The 23,065-nt window shown below is 49.8% G+C and overlaps 1 protein-coding gene across 1 annotated transcript in view; it reads right to left on the bottom strand.

The window, feature by feature from the left end:
- The window catches only part of ADARB2 (adenosine deaminase RNA specific B2 (inactive)), a 393,637-nt gene that overhangs the window by 47,021 nt on the left and 323,551 nt on the right, over window positions 1-23,065 (bottom strand). Inside the window, exon 4 of the mRNA XM_019716542.2 lies at window positions 7,777-7,894. Coding sequence (XP_019572101.1) covers window positions 7,777-7,894 — 118 coding nt within the window. The remainder of the gene's footprint in view (window positions 1-7,776; window positions 7,895-23,065) is intronic.

Here is a 23,065-nt window from a genome sequence, read left to right as displayed (position 1 = left end):
CTGTCTCTGGAGGTTGCGAGCCCTTACAGCTCCGCGGGAGGCATAGATAGGCAGCCCTCCCATTGCCATCTCATCTCCGCTTCCCCTCTTAGGGGTGGGCCCAGCTGTTTCCTGGGCCCTGCACACCAGGCTGGGCATGCTTTGCGGGTTTATGCTGACAACTAGGAAACAAGGCTACTGTCTGCTGGCGGCTGTCACATGTGACCAACGGAGAAAGTGCAGTCAGCTCCACGAGGACCGGCCTCAGGAGAACTTGTGGAGCACCCCGACTGTTGTTACTTTTAATGCTCTTTACATATGGTAAGAGAAGGGTTTTGAGGTCAGAGTCACAAAGAGGGCAATTTTCTGACCCTCTCTGAGCCCAGGCTCCCAGCTGCAGGATGGGGGCCATGTTGGCTGCTGCCTGGGGACCCCCTGCCACCGCTATCTTGGCCTCAGCATGTTTTCCCTTTTCCCGCCTAAGACGGGCTCACGAGCCCTCCATGCCTGGCAGATGCCACGACTTACTCTTCACAGGACTGTGCTCATTTTGACCAGTCAAATGAATCTCATCAACAAAAAGGATATTCTTTGCAGGAATGGAAACAAAACAAACCCAAAGGGGCCTCAAGTGCCATATCTTTGAAGTGTGATTTATTGGGAGAGTTTTCTCAGGAGAAACTTGGAAAACATTCATGGAAACAGGCTAGGATGGGGCACCAAGCCAGGCAAAGAGGAGGTGTCACTTGCATGTGGTCTCAGCCTGATCTGATAGAAAACTGTTGTGCAGCGTGCCACGGAATCAACCTGCTGTGCAGGAAGGTGCTGAGCCACTCCCACCCGCTCGCTGGGGGCAGGGTCCCAGGCCCAGTGAGGGGCCAGGTATGGTGCCAGCAAGTCGGTGGAGAAGCAGGACTGAGTACCTCTCTCTCTATTCCTATAAAATGGCCATTGAGAGCAAAGCTAGTGCACTGAAGGCCTACGTGAGCAAAGGTCCCAGAAAATCTGAACGTACTGCTATCTGCGGAATAAATAGAAAAGGTGATCAGAGCTCCCCGCCAAGCACCAAGCCCAGTTAGTGTTGGGGGAAATTAACACCACTCTTTAAGCAGCAGACAATTTCATGGCTACTGGAGGTGTTGCAGAGCACACAAAGATAAGGAAAACCTTCCCATTGTTCTTATTGTTAAATGCCTACATTAGCGATCTACCCACTTAACCAAGACTAGATAAGAAAGAAAACAACAGATGTCCTTAGTAATGGGTATGAAAATTCTAACTAAAATACTAACCACCGATCATCAGAGGAAAAAAGCAATATAGTCATCACTGCAAGATGGGTTTATTCCAGAAATGCAAAGGTGGGTTACATTTAAAAAATTAAAATGCAATACGGAACCTGATTATAACCACAGACACCAAGAAGGCATCTGACAAAATCCAAAAACCACTTTTTCTTTTTAAGGAGAGTGCAGGTCACAGTGGCCCATGCGGGCATCGAACTGGCAACTTATTGTTATCAGCGTCACGCTCTAACCAACTGAGCTAATTGGCCATCTCCCCAACTTTTAATAAAAATTCAATATGTAGAATAGATGGATTTTCCCAATGTGATTGTATATACAGAGGGTGCCCCCAAAAATGTATACATATTTTAAGAAAGGAAAACTGTATTAAAATTATAATAATATATACTGATAACAAAAGATGAATATAAGTCACGTTTGACTTCTGCAGTTACAAGAGGTGCTCAAAGTGGTTACCATCAGCGTCCAGACACTTCTGATTACGGCAAACTACTGCTTGAGCAATGTTGACCAAAGTGTCCACTTGTATATGTTTTTTTGGATCCCCTGTACACCACCCCCATCATGCTTGATGGGAAACCTAGAGGAATTTTTACTGCACCTAGGACCACAACAAGAATGTCCACTCTAAGTCTATTATTTAACATCTGCTGAAGCTATCAGCCAACACAAAAAGAGAACTTAGGTATGATAATTGGTAAGGAGCAGGTCATACCATCACTGTTTGAACACGTTGTGGTTGTATACGTGGAAACCTCTAGAGAACCCAGTTGAAATACAGGTATAAACAGTAAGCGAGTTGATCAGGTGATAGGGTACAAGTTAATATACAGAAATCAATAGCTTTCATATTACGCACACAACTAGTGAGAAATGAGTCCATTTATGATAGCAGCAAACAAGATAATAGGCATGAGTTTTAACAAGACATGAGCAAGAGCCATAATGAATAAAACATTAAAACCCGACTGAGAGACACCAAGAAAATCCAAACAGAAGATGTGCCACGTTGCTGGTTGCGAAGACTCAATGTCTTGCATCTTCTTTAAAGAGAAGGTTAACGACATTTCCATAGGAAGAGCACTAGAGCTTAGTTTATGACAGACAACCTGGTTCAAAAGCATAGTTTTGTGATTTCTGAATCACACAAGCGGAGTGTAATGGTTCACCCAGGAAATTCTGAAGAAGAGAACTGATTCTAGGAGGCCAGCCCTAGTGATACCAGCTCAGGGACAAATCACCTGTACCGATGCATGAAGTCGACAAGTGGAATGAAACAGCGAGTCCAGAGATTGACCTGAAGTCATGCAGGAATTTAGTGTGGGGTAAAGATAATAACATCTCACCCTGAGGGGCAGACACATCATTCCATTAATGACGTCCAGTAATGGAAGAGCTATCTGAAAATGAAGTTGCATCTTACCTTACACCACATACCAGGGTAAAGTCCAGTGGATCAAAAGTTTAGATGCAAAACATGAAGCAGCGCACATGGATGTTTACGGCCGCTTTGTTCATAATCACCTAAACTGGGAAGCAACCAAGCTGCCCTGCAGCAGGTGACAGATAAGCAGGCTTGTTCTGTAGGTGGAGATCCCCATGTGGCCTGACGGGAGTGAGGGACAGTGAGTCTGCTGTGTCACGCAGAGACAGGACACATGCCTCACCTCACATGCCACACGGCTCAGAGACAGTGCCAAGGCTGACACGGACACACAATCACTCAGTGACCCTGACCCCACGTGAGGGGCTGACTGGTGGCTGTGCCTCCCACGGAACCAAGATTCCCCCAAACTTGATGAGCTGCAGGTGAGGCGAGAGGTGAACGTGGGGAGGAAACAACAGAGCCTTGAGGTGCTGTGGGGGACATGATGGCTTTCCCAGGGTCTCTGGGCGGCCCCCCATGGACACAGTGAGTTGCATGGCTAAGCCCCCTGTAGGAGGTGGTGAGGTGGGGGTGGGAACCACACATTAACAATCACGTTTCAGCTGTTGGGCTGATTTGTCTATGTGACAACAATGCGTCTGGTGTACATTCCTAAATAAATTAACTCAACTTTTCCAAATTTAACTTTCTGGGCTCAGGGACTGGGCAGACCCACTGTACACACAACCTTTCTCTTGCCCCCTGGATCTTTCTCCTCTCTTCCCATCAGAGCTGACAAGGAACTTGTTGGTCAGTATGAGATGTTGGTGACCAAGAGGCGTGAGGCTAGAATGAGGCCCGAGACACTCCTACCACAGTTCCTGAGCACCATGGCCTAGCCCTCCTCCCTCATCTGCTTCTGTGGGGAGAGAGCAGAAAAGTCTGCTAAGTTTGCAGGACACCTCCTCCCTCTCCCTGCGCTGAAGGGGCCGATGGTGGGACACGCAGCAGTGTGGGACAGGACGAGGGAAACTGGGAGAAGTGCAGACACTGAAACCACTAGGGGCCTGACCTGAGCCAGCAGCTCTGTTATGTGACACTGAGAAGATCGGGCCTTGTTTGCCACGCTGCTGATCACGGTCTCATTTCCCACAGTCAGGTGTGGCCCTAGTGATACAGCTTGAGAATACATGAACTCCAGGGTGGTGTAAGGTGGCTTTAGAGACAAAAGGTGGCCAGGTTGGCTTGCAAGGCGGCTACCAGTTGTCCTAAACACCAGCTCTGTGAGGGTCTCACTGGATACAAACATGGTGACGTCACACTTAGCATCCTACCCCCAAGGAAGTAAGATGACAGGGACCCTGCTGTTGGAGGACTGTCTTCCCATTTGGACGCCGTTGTGCACTTCGCCCCACTGAGAACCCGTTCTTCTAGATCAAAGGGACACGGATGCGAGCGCTGACGGGAGTGGCTGGGTGGCCAACAGGATGCCTGGCTGGAACTAGACACAGAAGCCATGAGTGAGAAGCAGAACACACATGTGTCCCAGGAGCTGAAGGCCGTTTTTGTAAGTGGCCACTTGATTTCCCCATTTGTCAGGATGAGGGCGTGGGACGTGTTTGAAGGGCTCAAAGGGGGACTCTGAGCAGCGCACGGATCCCATCTCTCTGACGGGCACCTCTGTTGATCTCATATTGAGTTCTTTCTTTTCTTTGTGTGAGTTACTTTGGGCTCAAAAGGCTGGTGACCATCTGTTTGGCGTGTTCAAAAAGCTTTAGTCAATGGCCAGTGGCACAGGGAGGCGCTGCCGTGAGACGGTGTGGTGGCTGGCCCTGCTCCTTCCTCATCCTTCCCCCTCCTGACTCGTCAGACCACTGGCTCATCCTCTTAGTGGCCTGTCTTCAGGAACTCCACAGGCTGTCTCCACCCCTGCAGTGTGACTGTCCTCCTTCCTCACCTGGGCGGCACCCTCTCCCCGGTCATCAGCACAGGTGACAGTCCCCTTCCCCAGGCTCTTGCTGGAGGCCTTCCAAAGCCCATCACAGTGTGAGTTATAACAGGAAAGTAAAATTCAGCAATTTATTCTTCAATGTTCATAAACTACTAATTAGTGAAGCTTTACCTCATAAAGTCTCACTTTCCTATACGTTTAGTTCGTAGAGGCACTGCTGCACACAAAGCAGTGTATTCACGGGCACTTTTTTTTCCTTTGTAAATCTTATTGGGGAACATGGGGGAACAGTGTGTTTCTCCAGGGCCCATCAGCTCCAAGTCAAGTTGTTGTCCTTCAATCTGTAGCTGCAGGGGGTGCAGCCCACCATTCCATGCGGGAATTGAACTGGCTCGCGCTCCAACCAACTGAGCCATCCAGCCTCCCTTATATTTTTTATTACTGGAAAAATTACCTTATTTCCAACTTTAAGTTATCTTAGGTAAGCAGTGTTTTCAAAATTTATTTGGAGTGTCCTATTGTGACTAAGAACATGCTTGCAAAACAATTGTTGTTTTAAATAATCATTTATGGTAATTTCAACATAAACAGTGAACCTGCAACATAAACAGTGAATAAAAAAACACTTTTACTCTCATTAACTTTTTGGTCAAAGGCGTATAGAATTAAACTAAAAGTTTATGATTTTACTTTAAGGGTAAAAGAATGTCCACTGCAGGAGAAAATTTTTTTAAAACAATGGACTAAAAGCTGAAGACGTATTCTTTGAGGACAATGCTGAGGAATGAGGAAGTCACGAAGGAGGTGCTCGTACACGTTTGCACAAGATGAAGTTCCACTTCCAAGGGAGAACAGTGCGCCAATATTCTATTCATGCAAGTTAGGAAACAGAACCACATAAACTCTTCTGTCCTTTCAGGGAAGTTCTGCAACTTCTGCTCCTTGTTCTACCCAACACTCCGCTCCCTGTCTCTCTGAATTGCCTTCGTGAGATGACGTTTCTCTTTTGGGGGGTTAACGTATACCGGGCTGGCCTCACTTTTGTCCTGGGCCAGCAGCACTGCAGCCCCGGGGGCCGCTTCCAGCTTGCATGCGACATGCAGGCCCGCACGACCTGCTTCTGCGAGAGGCAGCCCAGATCTGCTGCTGTTCTGCTCCACAGCGGCTCCTGAGCAATTCAGGTAGAAGCAGCCGGGCCAAGCCTTTCCACTTAGCCTGTCTTCAGTGTGTGTGTGTGTGTGTGTGTGTGTGTGTAATTGAAGGGTACAGCACATTGGTTTTCATTCCTTCTTTACTGTTATTAAAGTTTACCCTTTGACATCTATGAGTGCCTCTCAACAGGGCTATTAAAAGCGTTTTTAGTGCATCAGTCTTTGTTGTGTGACACTGTTCTGAACCTTCTCTCACATCTCTGCTTCCAACCACTAAGTTCTAGGAATGCCCCCAGACATTGAAAGCACTAAACACCTCCACACATTTCCAAGCCCTCTAGGAGGACGGTACAGTCCTGTGTCTATGTTTCCTTTTAGTCCAAGGGAACTTTTTGAGTTTCCCCAAAGCGTGGAAAGATATTGGACAATGACAGCCCCAGAGCTGGGAAAATACTGAAAAACTGCTCAGCAGATCACGCTGACGTGTGCTTTTGGGGTTGGGAATATATTGCACAAGAAAGAGGACGCGCTGTTTGGAGTCTTTCCTTCCCTGCCTCGCTCCTTCACATTCATGGGTGTGACCGACTTCATTTAAACTACATTATCCTGGGATCTGTGGCAGAAAATCCGTGATACTCCAAATTTTAAAACTTGCTAATATTTTGTTTCTCTGATCCTACAACTCTGTGCACATAACCCACATTTTCCATGTTGGATTTACATTGTCCTTTATGACCCATTCATTCCCCTAAGGATGGAAGGCCCCTGCAGGCAGGCGCGTGGTCTGGTTTGTTCTCTGTGCTGTCCCAGATGTAGGCCACGCACTGGTGCCTCAGTGAAGAGTGTATGAACAGGAGGGCAGAGTTACTGACGATAGCACTTATGTGGCACTCATTATGGGCTGGCATCTTCCTAAGTGCTGTATCTCCATGAATGCTTTAACCTTCCAATGACCCGCCTGCCTACTATTGTCCCCAGTCCCAGAGAGGCTGATTGGCCCGTGGAGCTGGGACCCAAACCTAAGCCCGGGCTCTTTGCCTGAGCCAGCCCTCACTGTTTCCCGGGTGGGCACGTCTGGAGGTGGGACTGTGTCTTTTCTTGGCACCCCTGATGCATGCAGAATGGTGCCCAGCCTGTGGCTGCATCCAATTAATATCTGCTGGGGGCTGGACAGGAGCAGGGCCGCATCTGGCAGTGTGCTTCTGATGGAGGGGAATAGGGCATGTACCCCAAGGAGGCAGGCTCATCAAATGTGTAAAAGGAGGCTGAGTGTCATGGCTTAGGCGCACGTGTGCCACCATGTCACTGACGAAACGGAATTACCTTTGACTTAGAGCAGGGGCCTAATGAAGTGACTTTACCTTTCAAAGCATTTCATAGATTTTATCCCACTCACCAAGTGTCACTGTGAAGAAGCATTTTTACTTCCAATTTAAAAGGTGCCCCAAATGGAAAGTTTCTGTGATTGAGAAAGGACTTCTGTCTGTGAGCAGTGCGGATGGAGGGTCCTGGCAGGAAGCGGTGAGTTTAGTCTCCTGTGATAGATTCTTGGAGGGGGGTGTCTGCACCCCAGCGGGAAGAGTTTGGGACTCTCATGTGAACTGGATTCTCAGGACACATGGTGCTTCTGTGTCCAGAGGAAACGCATGGGGAGGGAAAGGAAGAGATGGAGGAGGAGGAAGCCTGGCCCAGCAGCCTGCCTGACCTCGGGCGCCAGCTGATTCAGGTACCGCCAGTGTTGCCCACTCTTGACTATGAGATGGGGAAAGTGCCTGATAGCAAGGGGACCGGCCAGGTCCTTAGTTCACCTTTCTTCATGGAAACTGAGAGAAGCTTGTGCAGAGATGGCTCTTAGAACTATGATTTTGCTGGTCAGGTCATACACTTTGTTACTCATCCCTCTGTGTCCTACTTTTATTTTCCTCTGCATTTCTGTGATGGAAGGGGGCATCTTTGGCTCCCAAGGCCAATACTGACTTCCCTCTTCTGATGAGATTCCCACAGGAAAACAAGAGACCTTACCTTTGGTCATGACGATCCCCGCCAGTGCTCTGTGGCGGGCATGCACAGACGACGTCAGGCCCACGGTCAGCTCGCGGAACTTCTGCGTGACCAGCTGGGACACGGAGTCAGCGAATTCCTGCAAGACAAGCACCAGGCCTCTTTGGTGCTGAGTGCTCGGCGCTCACGCCCTCCCTTCCTTCTCAAAGCCATGTCCCCACGCGCAGTGCCTGGAGGTCGCCCTGCACACAGAGCCCCCACTTCACGCACTGTCCCCCCCCAGGCCTCGGGAAAGAGTCAGACGTTGTATCAGATGGGCTGTGGGTCCTGACTCTGAGGAATCAGTCCCAGCTTGGCCGCCTGGGAATGAGGCTGCCTTCACTTGAGCAGTCCCTTTGTAAGACAACGTGTCTGCATCCTCCCTCTCCCTGCCTCTCCAGGAGCAAGCTCCTCGCTGTCCTGAGGGGAGCCTGGGCACCTGCACTCTGGACAGTTGGCTCCCACATTCTCCCCAGTACTGCTGAGCCAGTTTCTAAGTACCCCACTCGTACCAGGGACTGTCCTGGCTGAACTGCTTCCTGTCACTCACTCAAAACCTCTTCCCTTCATGTTTCTGTACGCGGGCCGGTGCACACACGTGCACACATAGGGAGGCGTACACACACATGCACACACAGAAACATACATGCATGTACACACAACACAATACATACCCACACATATGCACATACACACATTCAGACAGTGCATCCACATGTCTGCACACATGCAACACACATGGAACACACATAAACACACACACACACCCCAACTTGATATAACCCCCATTACTGAGTTGCCCTAACGTGCCTCTGTCTGTCTGTTAAAGCAGCATGTAGGACATCACAAGGCTGGTGTGGCCCAGGGCATGTGGCTTTGCCGCCTACCTTCCTCTGTGACACTTGCCCTCTGACTGACAGCAGGGAGCCAGGGTCAGCACACCTCTTCCGAGTGCCTGTCGGATTTGGGGCCTGGCCCTGCACTGCTATGGCTATTCCAGGAACCCCACAGGTGACAATGCCATGCCATTGTGGCTTCCCTGAGGGGTATGATGCCAGATCACCTCCTGGAGGTGACGATTAAGGCCTGGCTGGCTGGAGGCAGTGGGCCACCTGTCTGGGCATGGCTGTGTATAGAACGTGTGTCCTGGGGCCTCCCTGGCTCAGCCCTGACAGAAGCCCAGCCAAGTGGCCAGATGCCTCCCCTTGGGGCAGGAGCCACAGAGTCACGGCATTTTAGCGATGAATCCTGGAGGCGGTCTTACCCTTTTGTGTCCTCAAAACTGAGGTCCAGAGAGGGTGGGCACATAGTCCTGGGCACCTGTGAGTGTCTGCTGGACAGATGACCACAACCTAGGCAGCTTAGAAAACGGGAACTTATTATGTCACAGTCTGGAGGCCACAAGTCCAAAATCCACGTGTCAGAGGGCCATGGTCCCTCGGGACCTCCAGAGGTGGGTCCTTCCTGCCTCGTCCATCTTCTGGGGCTCCAGGCAGCCCTGGCTGGTGGCTGCATCCCTCCCATCTCTGCCTCTATCTTCATGTGGCTTCTCCTCTGTGCCAGTCCTTTTCTGTCTCTTCCAAGGACACTGTCTCTGGATGTAGGTCCCCCTAGATAACCTGGGATGATCCCTGAGTTCAGATCCTTTGTCATCACATCTGCAAAGACCCAGTTCCGGTTCTAGGCATGGGACGTGGACATGTATTTTGGGGCCACATTCAGCTATTTTTGCCTTGCTGTTTATTCCCACCCTGTGCTATAACAGACAGGATGGTGTCTGGTTTTCTCAGTGAATTTAGGTAATTGTTCTATTTCTTGGAAGAGCCTGACTTCTTAATTTGAGTGGGAAGGTGAATCAGCCTTCTCTGGGCATCCAAACCATGACCTCAGACATCATGACGTCACAGTGCCCTCGGAGCCCCAGCACAAAGCGTTGGCCTTATCCTTCCATCATAAGGATGGGCCCCTGACAAAATAGTAAGTCATCCTTCTGATTGGGAGGCCAGTGCAGGAAGCAAAGGACTGAGGGCAGCGCTGAGGGTGGGGCTGGAGCGGCCAGGGTTCCCTGAGAGCCAGGCGGCCTGGGAAGCCCCCACAGATGGCCTCCCGGCAGCTGCTCTCCAGAGTCAGATTCCAGCAGCTGCCTGGGTGTTCACCTCGCCTCCCGAGACTTAAGAGCCTTAAGGGCAGAGAGCACATCTTTGGGCTCCAATTTCATCTCAAGGTTCTGAGTGTCTGCCCCACATGCTGTGACCACAAGGCGCTGCTCCCAGCATGCCTCTCAGTGGGCTTTTCCTTCTGTTTCCAATGGGATTTTCGAATGTGCCAGAAGTGATGAGATTGCCAACCCAGGGAACAGGTAGTTACTTTGTGTCTGCCTGACAGGGCCCAGCAAGGCTCTCAGAACAGGATATCCCAAACCATTGAGGATAACAGAAAACCCACAGAAATGCCCTTCGTTAGGAAGTGCAGGACCACTCTCCATTACTTAGAGATGCAAAATGGACTTATGATGCCAGTGGCGTGACCACACGATCCCACTGACTCCTGACAAGGAAGCCACTAATGCCACATCCAACTATTGGAGGAGTGTCACCAAAATCGTGCAGCAGGGACGGTGGCAGGAGAGGGATAAGCACAGAGCCTGATGCCATCCTTGCTTCACGTCCACCAACTGGACAGCCCGGATCCACCGGGCAGCCGACAGACAGGGAGACGCAGCTGGGGGTGGGTGCGTGGCAGGGGCTGCCCAGCAGCCACCCCGGGGCCCTGGATTCTCCCCGTGCTTGGCGTCCATTCTGCACTACTGAGCCCCGAGCCTCAGCCATCCCCTAGAGGAGCCATTTCAGGAAACGCTGGGGCAGAACCCACAGTAATGTAGTTGAAGTCCGGCATTTTCACAGATGAGGCCTTCCTCCATTCACTTGGGGTGGCAAGGTGTGTAGGCCCACGGGACTCTGGGTGGTGTGGGGACAGAGCCAGGGGAGCGGTTTCCAGGCTCTCAGACTCACATGGAAAGGTGCTGGCTCGGGTAGCAGATGGCCATCTGCTGTGACTAGTTGGCCATCGGCTGTTACCGGTTAGCCATTAGCCACTGATATAACTGCCGTGGCCGCGCTAGCAGGCGGTGGAGTGTGGGTTGTGGACAGTGTGGCTCCTGTTTCCTGTGTCTCCAACCCAGCGGCCGGCAAGACCATAGTGGTATGACTCCCCTATCTCTGGCTCCGTGGGTGTTCCTTTTTGGCCTCACCATGTCCTGTGTTCCTATGTGGGGAGCAGGAGCTGAGACCCCGCCTGATACCCTGCATGACAGTGGCCTGTGCTGTGCAAGCCATTCCTTGAGTGACAGTGCCGGGGACCTCTGCTCAGCAGCAGCAGCCTCCACTCAACATGTGACTGTGACCCTGCTCCACCCCCTGCCTCTACCCAACTCGCTGAGAGGTCCCCAGCTGAGAGCCCAGTGCCTGTGGGGAGAGATCCACGCACAGTGCAGCCCCTGACCAGGTCAAGGTCGATGGTTAGAGCGCCCCTCCCGGCAGGGCAGGGACACTCACCCATCCCAGGGTGTACGGTGGGGGCCCCCAGCCTCATTGGGCAGCTCCCTTGCACAGTTCTATTGCCAGTTAAAACAGTTCTTCATATGCACATCGCCATTATTCGGGCTTCATGTAAGGAAGTTTTCGTTTTTTAGTTTGTCCGTGTTTGGTGGATTGAAATATGCAATAGGAAGTACAGATGAGGCAGCAGATGCTGACTGGACTTTGTGCCAGTGAAGTCACATAGCTGCGCTTGTTCTGAGGGCCTGTCTACACCCCTGCAAGGCTGTGCCCACGAAAGGCACTGAGCGGTGGCTGGTGGGAAGGTGGGTGCCTCAGCCGGGCTGAGAGGTCGCTGAGTCATTCACGGGGGTGTCATCCCAGACTCCCATGTGCTTTCCCCAGGCATCCCCTCTGGCGGCGTCCTGCCCCTCCCTTCCAAACCAGGCATGAACCATAGTGGCCTTTTAAAAAACTTCTCCCTCCCTATATCTCTTTTTAGGAGTCCTCTGCATTTATGTTACACATGCTTCTCAATTAACATTTTATAAAGGTGAATATAAAAAGAAAAACAACAACAATTCGTTTAACTTCCCTTATGTTGGATGGTGGACTGTCCAGTTCAAACGTAGAGCTGTTTGGTTAGCTGGCCAATGCGGCCCTCTTTGGTATTTTGCCAGCATCACTTCCTAGCACTGCCTTGAAAAACCTCACTGCGGTTTTACAAGTTGGGATTTAATGGAATGTTTACGTACTGAACTAAGGAAGAACAATTATGCTGAATCGTCTCTATCAGAAGAAAGAGCATCTGTTACAGGGGCTCAGGGAGTCTTGAGGACATTTTTTGGTTTTTGATTTTGGAAGCGTCCAGAGAGGCTCAGCCTTCCAGGTTTCTGCTCTGCGGCCTCCGGTCTCCTCTAGGAAGCCGAGGCAGGCGCTCCCCCTGCAGGCCAGTGGGGAAGTGCTCGGCTTTAATTAAATCACACCCACGACTGCCGCTGCAAGTAGCGCCCCATAGCTGGCTTTGTGGGCACATGACGTTGTCCTTGATGACACAGGGCATCAGGAGAGGAGGCAGAGCTGGACGTCACGTTGGGAGACAAGTCGTTACTGATTTAACACCGGGGATTTTTTATGTTTTAATCACTGGGGATTTAATACAGACACCCAACTTGGGTTACTGCAAATCCAGCGAATCAGACCCTGAAATAATCTGCTTTGCTTCCGCACCTGGCACCTGGTCTATATTGTGCTCAAAAACTGTGTCTACAGTGCTCAAAAACAAGCTCGTGCCTCTGATTTTCATACGTTCAAATTCCAGGGTCCGTCCTAGGGCTGTGAGGATTTTGTCCAGTCTCCGAGGAGGGATAAGTGCAAACTACTCAACTTAAAGAGTATTTTTTGAGCATGTGGACCAAGCTGTACTGTATTGTCTAAATTAATGTGAGACATTTCTCTTGCCTGAGCGTAGAGACACCTCATAGTATGTTAGGAGCAACTGACGCCGTCAGTTTTGGGGCCTGTGTCCGGGGCCTGGCAGCAGTGGCCATGCTGCCTAGGAATGCTCTCCTGTCTCTGTCCACTGGATGTTCTGGGCAGTAGACAAGTAACCTCCTGTGTCTACAAAGTCCCACTTCAGGGCCCTGTGAAGGCTTCTCCATGATCGTGTGTTTCCTCCAACCCCAACAACTCTTACATGCTGTGTCCTTTTTGGTGCAACCTGAAAGAGTTGTTTTTCTTTCTGCTTTATATGCCGTGAATGTGCAATGTACTGTAGCCCCAGGGTGGACAAGGGGTCAGTATTTTTACTGACTCTATTGGTAATAGTAATTAGGGCCAATGTAACTGCAAGATCATGACTTGTCAGACATGTTCTAAACGCTCTGCATGTAACTGCAGTTTAGCCTCTCAAACTGCTTCCTGGTGAGGGGGCTCTCATAGCTCCATCCTATTAGGGGTCATGTGAATCAGTTACAGAGTAGGCAGCCTAGGATGTGTGTTTTCCATGTGGCCGGTGTTGGAGTTGTGTAGACATTTACAGGAGAGAGAGGTCACATCTGGGCTGTGCCTGGGGCGAAGCACTCAGGGAGAGCTGCCTGGAGGAGGAGCCAGGCTTGACCTGGGCCTGAGGCCTTCCATCAGCTACACTGGCAGGGAGTACAAGGGCAGGAAAGTCTTCGGAGTCACAACCTGAAGAAACTGAGGTGGGATAGTCTATTTCTGGGGTCAGGCGGTGAGTAGTTCTGTGTGGCCTGTGAGAAGGGCTTGGGCAGTGATGAGAGATTAAACTGTGAAGGCCCCAGGGAGATAGCAGAGGACCTGGATTCCCGCTGATTCCACAGCTGTCCCCTGACAGCATCCTTGGGCTCCGGCCCCAGGGACACAGCAGCATAGGAAGGAGGTGGAGGGTCATGCCCACAGCCTGAGGTAGACAGTAGGCAGGGCCAAGGGATGAATGACAGGCCTGCTTTGCAATACAGAAAAGACCTGCTCCAAAAATCCTGAATAATGAACCGAGGAGTCACTTGCAATGTAAATTCTTTGTTAAATATGGAAAAGAGATATCCAGCTGTCCTCATTATTGTGGTGATTAAGCAACTTAGAATATGCCTGCGTCTAAAGGGTCCCTTGCTAGCAGGAGAGGGTTCATGTGGTTCCCACGCCATTCCTGGCGTCCCTCAGCATTTGCACCAGGGGGACGTGGCCCCAGGGACAGCTCCTCCTCCTGGAAGCCTCCCGAGCTTCTCTCCCCGCTGCATGGAGCACACATGTGAGAGCTGCACGCTGATGCTGCTCATGCACAGTTTGGCAGCGGCCAGACGTTTGGAACAGAAACAATCAGAGAGAGAGGATTTGGCTTCTGCTGAGACAAGGCTGATAATCAGGTGCTTCTGTTCCAAAGGTTAAGTGGGGATGGTGGCCCCGTATTTAATGACCTGTGTGTTATTGTACTTAATGGAAAAGCAAAACCAAAATGCTACTTTAGCTTCTGCTTGTGGCCACACTCTGCCTGTTGGCCCCAATCACCATGGCAAATTACCAGCAGTACTCACATAGGAAAAATCAACTTCACATAGCAACTCTGGAAGGCTCGAGCCTCACTCATTTCCAACACTGATATTTCGAATGCCATAAATAAATAAAGTGTGTTCAAATTTGCAATGGCGGTCCTCAGGGTAAAGTTGACATTCAGCCAAAGTGGTAAGGATATTAAAATCGATAGATTATGAAGGAGAAATCCTTCAGTAAATATTTTCCTGTTGAAATCCTGTCTTTGGGTTTGTAATGCTGAAATATCAAAAAGGTTAGATTTGCATATGGGTGGGACAAGCAGAATTGGGAGCAGTGCCCAAGTAGCCTCTGCTGGTCCCTTCCTCAGACTTTGTTTTGCAGCCCCTGGTGGTGCTCTGAGGAGACAGGGAGGGGGGTCTGGGGGTTGGGGGCAGCCTGCCAGTGAGGGTCACCTGCCACACTTGTTGGAGTGTGTCCTCTGTAAAGCACGGCCACCCAGTGCCGCCCCTCCCGCAACTGGGAAGCCTGGAGAAATGCTGCGGGAAGCATCATCCAGCCACCAGACAGCAAGTTAAGGCCGCAAATAATCCCGGTGAACAGGAGACGACCCCCCGCCCCCCACCATCCTGACTTCCATCTCAACACCCTTTGTATTTCTGGGGGAAAGTCTGTCTCTAGGTCTTGGCCGCGACTCCTATTTGCTGGCAATGACAATGAAGCCTCATTCATTTCAAAGTTAGGCACTGGTGAAACCCAGCGTCCACCCAAATAATTCAAATGATCTGACTCTTCAATTATTCTATGTCTCAAACTACCCAGAGTCCAACAGATTTAGAGAAAGCATGAAAGATGAAATCCCTCATCATAACCATGGTGTCGTGGAAAAGCCCCCAGTTTGGAATCAGAAGAACCGGGCTTGACTTCCGCCCCATCTTCGCCTAGCGGTGTGACTGCCGATGGGCAGTAAGAATCTCTGGGCCGTGGTTTCCTCGCGTGTAAAAGAGGCAACATAGTAACTACCCCTGAAGTCCACGACTCTGCTTCTTGGCACAGAGACCTAGGGCATCACCACAGAGCGTTTCTGGATAACGTGTGTTCTTTAAAGGGGGAGAGCCTGCAGTGTCCTCAGAAGCTGTCACACCCATGGAGACCATGTAAAGGACATGGAGACAGCATCTGGGAAGGGCCTTGTTCCAGGAGCCAGGGCTCGGCGGTGCGACCAGACCTGTGTTTCGGGAGCGCTGATGGTGCCAGGACTGAGGGCAGCTCAGGCGACTCAGGGCCAAGTCCTGGCTTGGGTGTTTCAGCTGACGTGTCATGGACCTCGCGGCTGGGAGGCACTAGGCTGTGGCAGGTGGCGTTTCCCAAAGATGGCTGTGCCCGTGTCACCCACCCTCTGGCTCATCTCACCAGCAACCTCCAGGCTCCCCAGCTAGCAGCCAGCTCTGTGCCCTCTCTGTGGAGACTGTCCCAAACACAGAGCAAGGAGGAGCTGGTGGCAGGTGACTTCTGAGCACCCTACACGCCACACTCCTGTGCCTTGTGCCTCAGTGCTCCTTTAGGGACCCAGCCAGCAGCCAGCAGCCAGCACCAACCTCCTGCCCGGCCAGCCTTCTGGGGAGGGGGTCTTGGCCCCTGGCTGTGCTGCTCACCCAGCACCCTGTGGAGCAGAGGGGTGCGTCCCACAGAGCCCACCCAAATGGCAGGCACCTGAGCAAAATGAATGATCACGTTGTTTTAGCCACGGGGTTTTGGAGTAGTTTGTTGTACGACAGAAGTGACTAACACGGAGTGGAGACCCTGAGGAGTTTCTCAGCTGACGGCTGACAAACCGGCACTTTGAAGCCACGCAGGTCCAGATTCACATCCCGGCGTTGCTACTGAGCAGCGGTGTGATGTGAGCATCATTCAGGCCTCAGTTTCCTCATCTCCACAACAGGAGAGTTGCCTACATGGTTGGATTAGTACAGGTGAAATGAGATAGCAGGTGTAAGATGCCTCATGTGGTGCCCAGCGCTGCACTGCACACACCGTATCTAGGACTCAGGTAGTAACTGTTGTCATTATGATTGTCCAGACTTGTGCGGACACAAAGTTTCTTAGAAACAATGTAGAGATACTTTCCACTTAGTTACCTCATTAGGAAAATTGAAGTTTTCTCGGTAGTGAGCTGTTAAAGCCCATGTTTTGATCCAGTGAAGCAGGTGCATGCCGTGTTGAGGGGTGTGTACGGCAGCCGTTCTGGAAAGATTTCTGTGATGCTAAGAGCTCTCCTTGGTCCTCCATCCCCCCTGCCGCCAGCTCCACCCTCAGCTTGATGGCTGCTCTCCTAGAGTGGTCTGTGAACAAGAACCCGAATAGTGAGGGACTTGGAAAGCTGCATGTGTGATGTTCAGTCCACACCCTGGGCACAGATGTGCGGCACATCTGGGATCTTAGGGAGAAATCACATGTCAACCGTCTCATGCAGTCATTTTTAGTGAAGACATTGTCAATTTTGGGCGATGAAACGCTCACAAGTCAAACTATTTGCTTGATCTTTTATCAACTTTAAATTTGTTATTTTTCAATTTAGTGTATTTTTCAAGACACTATATTTGGCAATGATGCATTCGAGCATTAAATAAATGTGGTTACGCTGACTCGCCTTACTGGCTGCTTGGCTGTCTATACTTGTTTCCTGACCCTCTGTCACGTGGGGTGACAGGAGGGGTCTCTGCTCCCGCTCCCCACATAAGAATGCAGGACACGGTGAGGCCAAAAAGGAACACCCACGGAGCCATAGGTAGGGGAGTCACACCACTATAGTCGCACTGGCGGCTGGGTTGGAGACACAGGAGGCAGGAGCCACATGATCTGCAACCCGCCGTCCGCTTGTCTCTGCCAACCAACCTCACTTGCTAGCTACAACCGGTTAGCCATTAGCCACTGATATAACTGCCGTGGCTAAGGTAGCAAGGTGCTGTAGTGGTGGTCTAATTGTGGCGTGGTGGAGTGCTGATTGCCTCTCTGCTCTCCGGAATCTGCACTCCACCACGCCACCGCTATGCCAGCACTACAGCACCTTGCTAGCTTAGCCACGGCAGTTATATCAGTGGCCAATGGCTAACCGGTAACAGCCGATGGCCAACTAGTCACAGCTGATGGCCACCTACTACCCGAGTGAGCACCTTTCCATGTGAGGCTGAGAGCCTGGAAACTGCACTCCTGGCTCTGTCCCCACACCCGCCTTACTGGCTGCTTGGTTGTCTGCACAGTTTTTCAACTTCAGGTTGCCTCCTGTCTGGTTTCGCCCTCTGGCCACATTGTTTTGTGGCTGTGGTCGGAAACAGTAGCCTCATTAGCCGCCTGAGGACGAGAACTCCCTCCCCCTCAGTGTGGCAGTCGCGATGTCAGCTCAGGTCACAGTGTGGCCTTTCAGAGCGCACGGCTGCGGACGCCCCTGCAGGTGAGTTGAAACAGAACTGCTGTCAGAGCTGTGAATGTGGAAAGCTCCGCTGTGTCCACGTGGCCGGAGTGTTTCCAATGTCACTCCACATCTATACCTGTCCCTTGGGGAAGGGAATCGATCAGAATGTACTGAGCAAGACACTAATGAAAAACAGAGACGAAAACAGCCAGGCTTTCTTCATAGAAAAGGCCATAATACACAACAGGAAATACGAGATGTGGTGACAAGTGGCCGATGTTTCGCAGGACTAACTACGTCAGGTGCTCGATGCCCCATGCGCCTCGTGTCCTTGATCTACGTTGCCACCCTCAGGGGCAGGTGCTCTTACTACCAACTTGACTGGTGAACCAGGCGAGGCTGAGAGGGACCTGAAGTCAGGCCAGTCCCATGGCACGGGCTCAACCACCGTGGCCTCAGCAGAGACGCTGCGGGGAAGAGGGTGGGGGGCACCAAGCCGACTTACACTTTCAGACCAAGACGGCCCTGAGCCCAGTGAATGTCAATGGAGTCACACGGGTGGGAGGCGGGAAATCTGGAATTCTGCTTCTTACACAAACTTGGGTTTTATGATTGCCTTCAGTGCAGGAGTTTTGGGAGGAAATAACACCTAGTGATTAGAGGTAGACTTCCTGGGGCAGGAGGTGACTGCTCCTGGCAGGAGAGCCCCCGGGGACTGTCTCTGGGTCCACAGGCCCTTCCTGGTCCTTGGAATCAGAATGTCTGGCAGTACAGCTGTGCTGGCACTTCCCACAACTGCGCAGGCGAGTCTCATGTGCACGGAGTTTGACACCTCTGTGACAAAGACTCTCTCATTGACCAGACTCTACTCCAGCTCCCTTGAGCTGTCTTCTGGGCCTCTGTGTTTCTCTCTGCATTGTCCAGTTTTAGCAGGAATCCAGCCCCCACCCTCCATAGCTGACCAAATGCCTCATCCCTGACCACTCCCAAGTGATGTCTGATCACCTCACCTGTTTTTGGCAGGAGTCCTGGTTGGTGGGTTTAGCCAGAAGTGCCCCCCCCAACCCCGCCTGTAACCTTGATGTTCCTTTTAGTGATTTTTCTGCTCACCAAGCCCCACCTGCTCCTGGGTTTAGAGCACACTTCCCACGCTGTACTGAGCTGAGCTCAGTCTCTGCCCGCTGCAAATTCCACCATAGTGTCCTCCCCTTGAATCAATGCTTCCTTACTTCCTTTAACAAGTGTCACTGTAACACTGTCTATGAACTGGAGAGGATCTGATGGGCAGAGCAGTGACAGGACCTTTGTCTGTAAAAGCACAGAAGGAGGAAAGCCAAAGTCACAATCAGGGTGGCTGAGCTGGGGTGACCACGATGATTGTGACAGGCAGGCCAGTTGCCCCACCCATACCTCCTGGGGCCAGAGAACCGCAAGAGCAAGGAGCTGCACCCATGCTGATATATTAGTCCACCTTGTCATCTTCTCCTAGTTAGCCAGTCCCCCAAGTGGCTGCTGTCCTGCTTCCTTTCACCGGCTCCAGGGCTGGGCCCTTGGGTCCTTGTGGTGCTACTGTGTTACCCCACCAAATTCAGCCCCTCAGAGGATGCCCGCCGTCCTTACTCCTACCTCTGAAACCAGCCGGACCAATCCAGAAGCAGGACAGCAGGGTCCACTCTGTCGCCCCTGGGGCTGGGCTTTCAGCTGTGGGTGGTTTGCTGGACAAGACTTTGTCTGTGGACCAGACTGTGTGATGGGATGGATTTCATAGACAGGGCTGGGGGCTGGTCACACTCGTAAACTCCAAACTAGAGTCGTGAAGACATTTTAAATCTTGTATTGTTGGCATTTTAAAATTCTACAGGATTAATTACATTAAAGAAACAGAGATCAACAAACAGCAAATGTTGGTGAGGATGTGGAGAAAAGGGAACCCTCTTGCACTGTTGGTGTGATTGCAGATTGGTGCAGCCACTATGGAAATCAGTATGGAGGTTCCTCAAAAAACTGAAAATGGAACTACCTTATGACCCAGCAATTCCACTCCTGGGTATCTATCCAAAGAAATCCAAAACACTAATTCAAAAAAATAGATGCACCCCTGTTTATTGCAGTGCTATTCACCATAGCCAAGATATGGAAACAATAAAAATGCCCATCAATAGATGATTGGATAAAGAAACTGGTGCATTTATACAATGGAGTATTACTCGGCCATAAAAAAGAATGAAATCTTACCATTTACAACATCATGGATGGACCTAGAGAATATTATGCTAAGTGAAATAAGTCAGACTGAGAAAGACAAATACCATAAGATCTAACTTATATGTGGAATCTAAAGAGCAGAATAAACGAGCAAACAAAACAGAAATAGACTCAGAGATACAGAGAAAAAAACTGATCATTGCTAGATGGGGAGGGTTAAGGATGAGGGAGAAGATGAAGGGGTTAGAAATTGCAAATTAGTAGTCAGAAAATAGTCATGGGGATATGAAATACAGTATGGGGATTATAATCAATAATGTATATATTATGTAGGGTGTCAGATGGGCACTGGACTTATCAGGAGGATCACTTCATAGACTGTGTCCAATGCACTAGACACCTGAAGCTACAGTAGAATAATACTGAATGTCAACTGTAACTAAATATATAGGTACATATAGTCACAGGACGTGGAGTACAGCATAGGGAATAGAGTCAGTGGTATTGTAACAGCTGTATACGATGTCAGAGGGGTAGTAGACTTGGGGGTGGGTTATCATTTTGTGAGGTATGTAAATGTCTATTATGTAGCTTTGTACACCTGAAACTAAAGAAAGAAAAGAAGAAACAGGGAAAATGAAGAAAACCATTTTCTTTTTAAATCAAGGGAAAAGTTATGTGACTGGCTCGTACTACGTTGGTGACAACAGTTTAGTGATGTGAGGAGCTGACCTCCTCCTTTTTATCGCCCCGCCCCCCAAGTGTGGAAAATACCTAGATTACATCCTCCACGTTTTGCTCTTTATTTCGTGAGCAAGCCCAGCCACCGTCCAGCTCACGAACGCCTCCAGTAGGAAGTGATGGGAGGACCAAAGGCTTGTGGGGGCTGGGTTATTGTGAATCATGCAGGGGTCCCCTAATTGGCAGGAGCTGACCCTGGGCTGCTCCCTGGGGACCAGGTGTCAGCCAACGAGCATTTTTTGGATGAGGAAACCAGGCTCAGAGATAAGCTGACTTGCCAAAGTTGGTGGGCAAGTCTGTGGCAGGGCTAGAATTCCCATCCAGACGTCTGAATTCCAGTGTGACATGTGGGTCTTGTCCACAAAGGCAGACATGCCTTCCAAGGGCTTTTTACTGATTGAGGATTTCAGAAAACACCAAGTAAGAGATCCCATGTTCATTACCTTGAATCATGGAGAGCTGAGGGCTCTGTGCAGAGATAACTGTGCATCTGCCTATAGATTAAGTAAATTTGTAGTTATTTACAAATGGTAGCCACAAATCTGTTTACACATGTGGAGAGTAGTTACTGCTTTAACAATCAACCTAAAATTGGAATACAATAACAAGGTAGAAAATAAACTAAAACTGCATTGGAAAAATGTAACATTTCTGTTTTTGTTAAACTGGTACTTTCTGATGTACTCAGGAAGATATTTTGCATCTGGGTTTAATTAGAATCTTTAAATTCTCATTAGTGTGCTAATATGAGGATGCTAACAGATGAGGTCCTTTGTTTGGGGTTGATTCATGGTTGTTTGAGTTCATCTGGATTGAAAAAGATGTAAACAAGAAGAACCATTTCAATGCATCAAGAAAGAAAAGAAGATTCCCAATGGGAAAAGCAGTTGTTTCATACAGGATATAATACTCACTTTCCAGCTTCTGTGAAATCTACGGAAAGCTTTTTAGTAATTGCCTGAGTAATAAAGGAGGTGAACACCAGTTTTGCGACAGTGCCACTAACGTCCATGTCACTCTCACTTCGAAATGCCATAAAGGATAAACTCTCAGGCCCCTTTATCTTATGACTTTGGCCCGCAATCTGCTTTCTTTGCCCTGCAAATAGGCTCTGGAGAGGAGAAATGAAGTATATTAAAATTGCTTAATTCCTAACAATGTGTCTTGAGGCCTTGACCGAAGCCAGACCCATCACTGAACAGCATCTCGAGAGACCTGAGGCCAGAGAGACCCATCAGCTCTGTATATCTGTACGCGCCATGTAGGAGGACGATGGCCCAGGAAACACCTGTTCTTTTGGGGAACTGTCACACATTAGAAAGTCATTGCCCCCTGTGTCCCGAACTCACACCTATCACCTGGACCCAGTGCTGCCACACTCCCTGGGACTAGAGCCAAGCCTGGCTCACTGCACGCGCCACCCAGCTGGCACTGTTGCACCCACGGGCTGGTGCAGGCCTCGCCCCACTGGCAACAGTCCTTAAAGTCGGGAAGATGTGACTCTTCCTTCAAATGAACAGACATCAATACAAGGCTACAAGGAACACAAAAAGAACACAGGAAAAAAAGAAAGAAGACTCAAATAAATAAAATGAGAAATGAAAAAGGAGACATTATAATGGATGTCTCAGAAATGAAAAGTATCATAAGGGACAACTGTGAACAATTATATGCCAACAACTGGATAATCCGTTGAAAATGGGTAAATTCCTAGAAACTTACAATCCACCAAAACTGAATTAAGAAGGAAATGAATGCCTGAACAGAATAATAACAAAGAAGGAGACTGAATCAGTAATAAAAAAAATCTCTCAACTCTATCTCAATTTCTAAAAATGTTTAAAAAACTCTCTCAAGAAAGTACCAGGTGGTTTTGTTGGTGAATTCCACCAAATGTTCAAAGCATTAACACTGATTCTTTTAAAACTCTTCCAAAAGATAAAACAAGAGAGAACACTTCCAAACTCATTTTATGAGGCCAGAGTCACACCGATACCAAAGTCAGACAGAGACACGCAAGAAAACTATGGGCCAATACTCCTGAACTTGCGTGCAAAAATCCTTAGTGGAATCCTAGCAAACCAAATTGAACACAGCATTAGAAGTGACAATGACCAAGTGGGATCGATCCCTGGGACACAAAGACAGCTCACCATAAGTGACTCTATGGATGGGCTACAACACACAACAGAGTGAAAGGTAAAAACCACACGGTCACCTCAATAGATGCAGTAAAAGCCTTTGACAAAACTCAAAACCCATTCGTGATAAAAACTCTCAACAAAATAGTACAGAAGGGAGCTCGTCAACACACAAGGGCTGTGTGTGAAAAGCCCACAGCTAATGTCGTGCTCCGTGGGGACACTGA

This window comes from Rhinolophus sinicus, linkage group LG02, assembly GCF_036562045.2.
Source record: "Rhinolophus sinicus isolate RSC01 linkage group LG02, ASM3656204v1, whole genome shotgun sequence".
Taxonomy (NCBI): Eukaryota; Metazoa; Chordata; class Mammalia; order Chiroptera; family Rhinolophidae; genus Rhinolophus; species Rhinolophus sinicus.
Note: the sequence above shows the minus strand (reverse complement) of the source record. Positions and strands in the feature narration are given on the sequence as shown.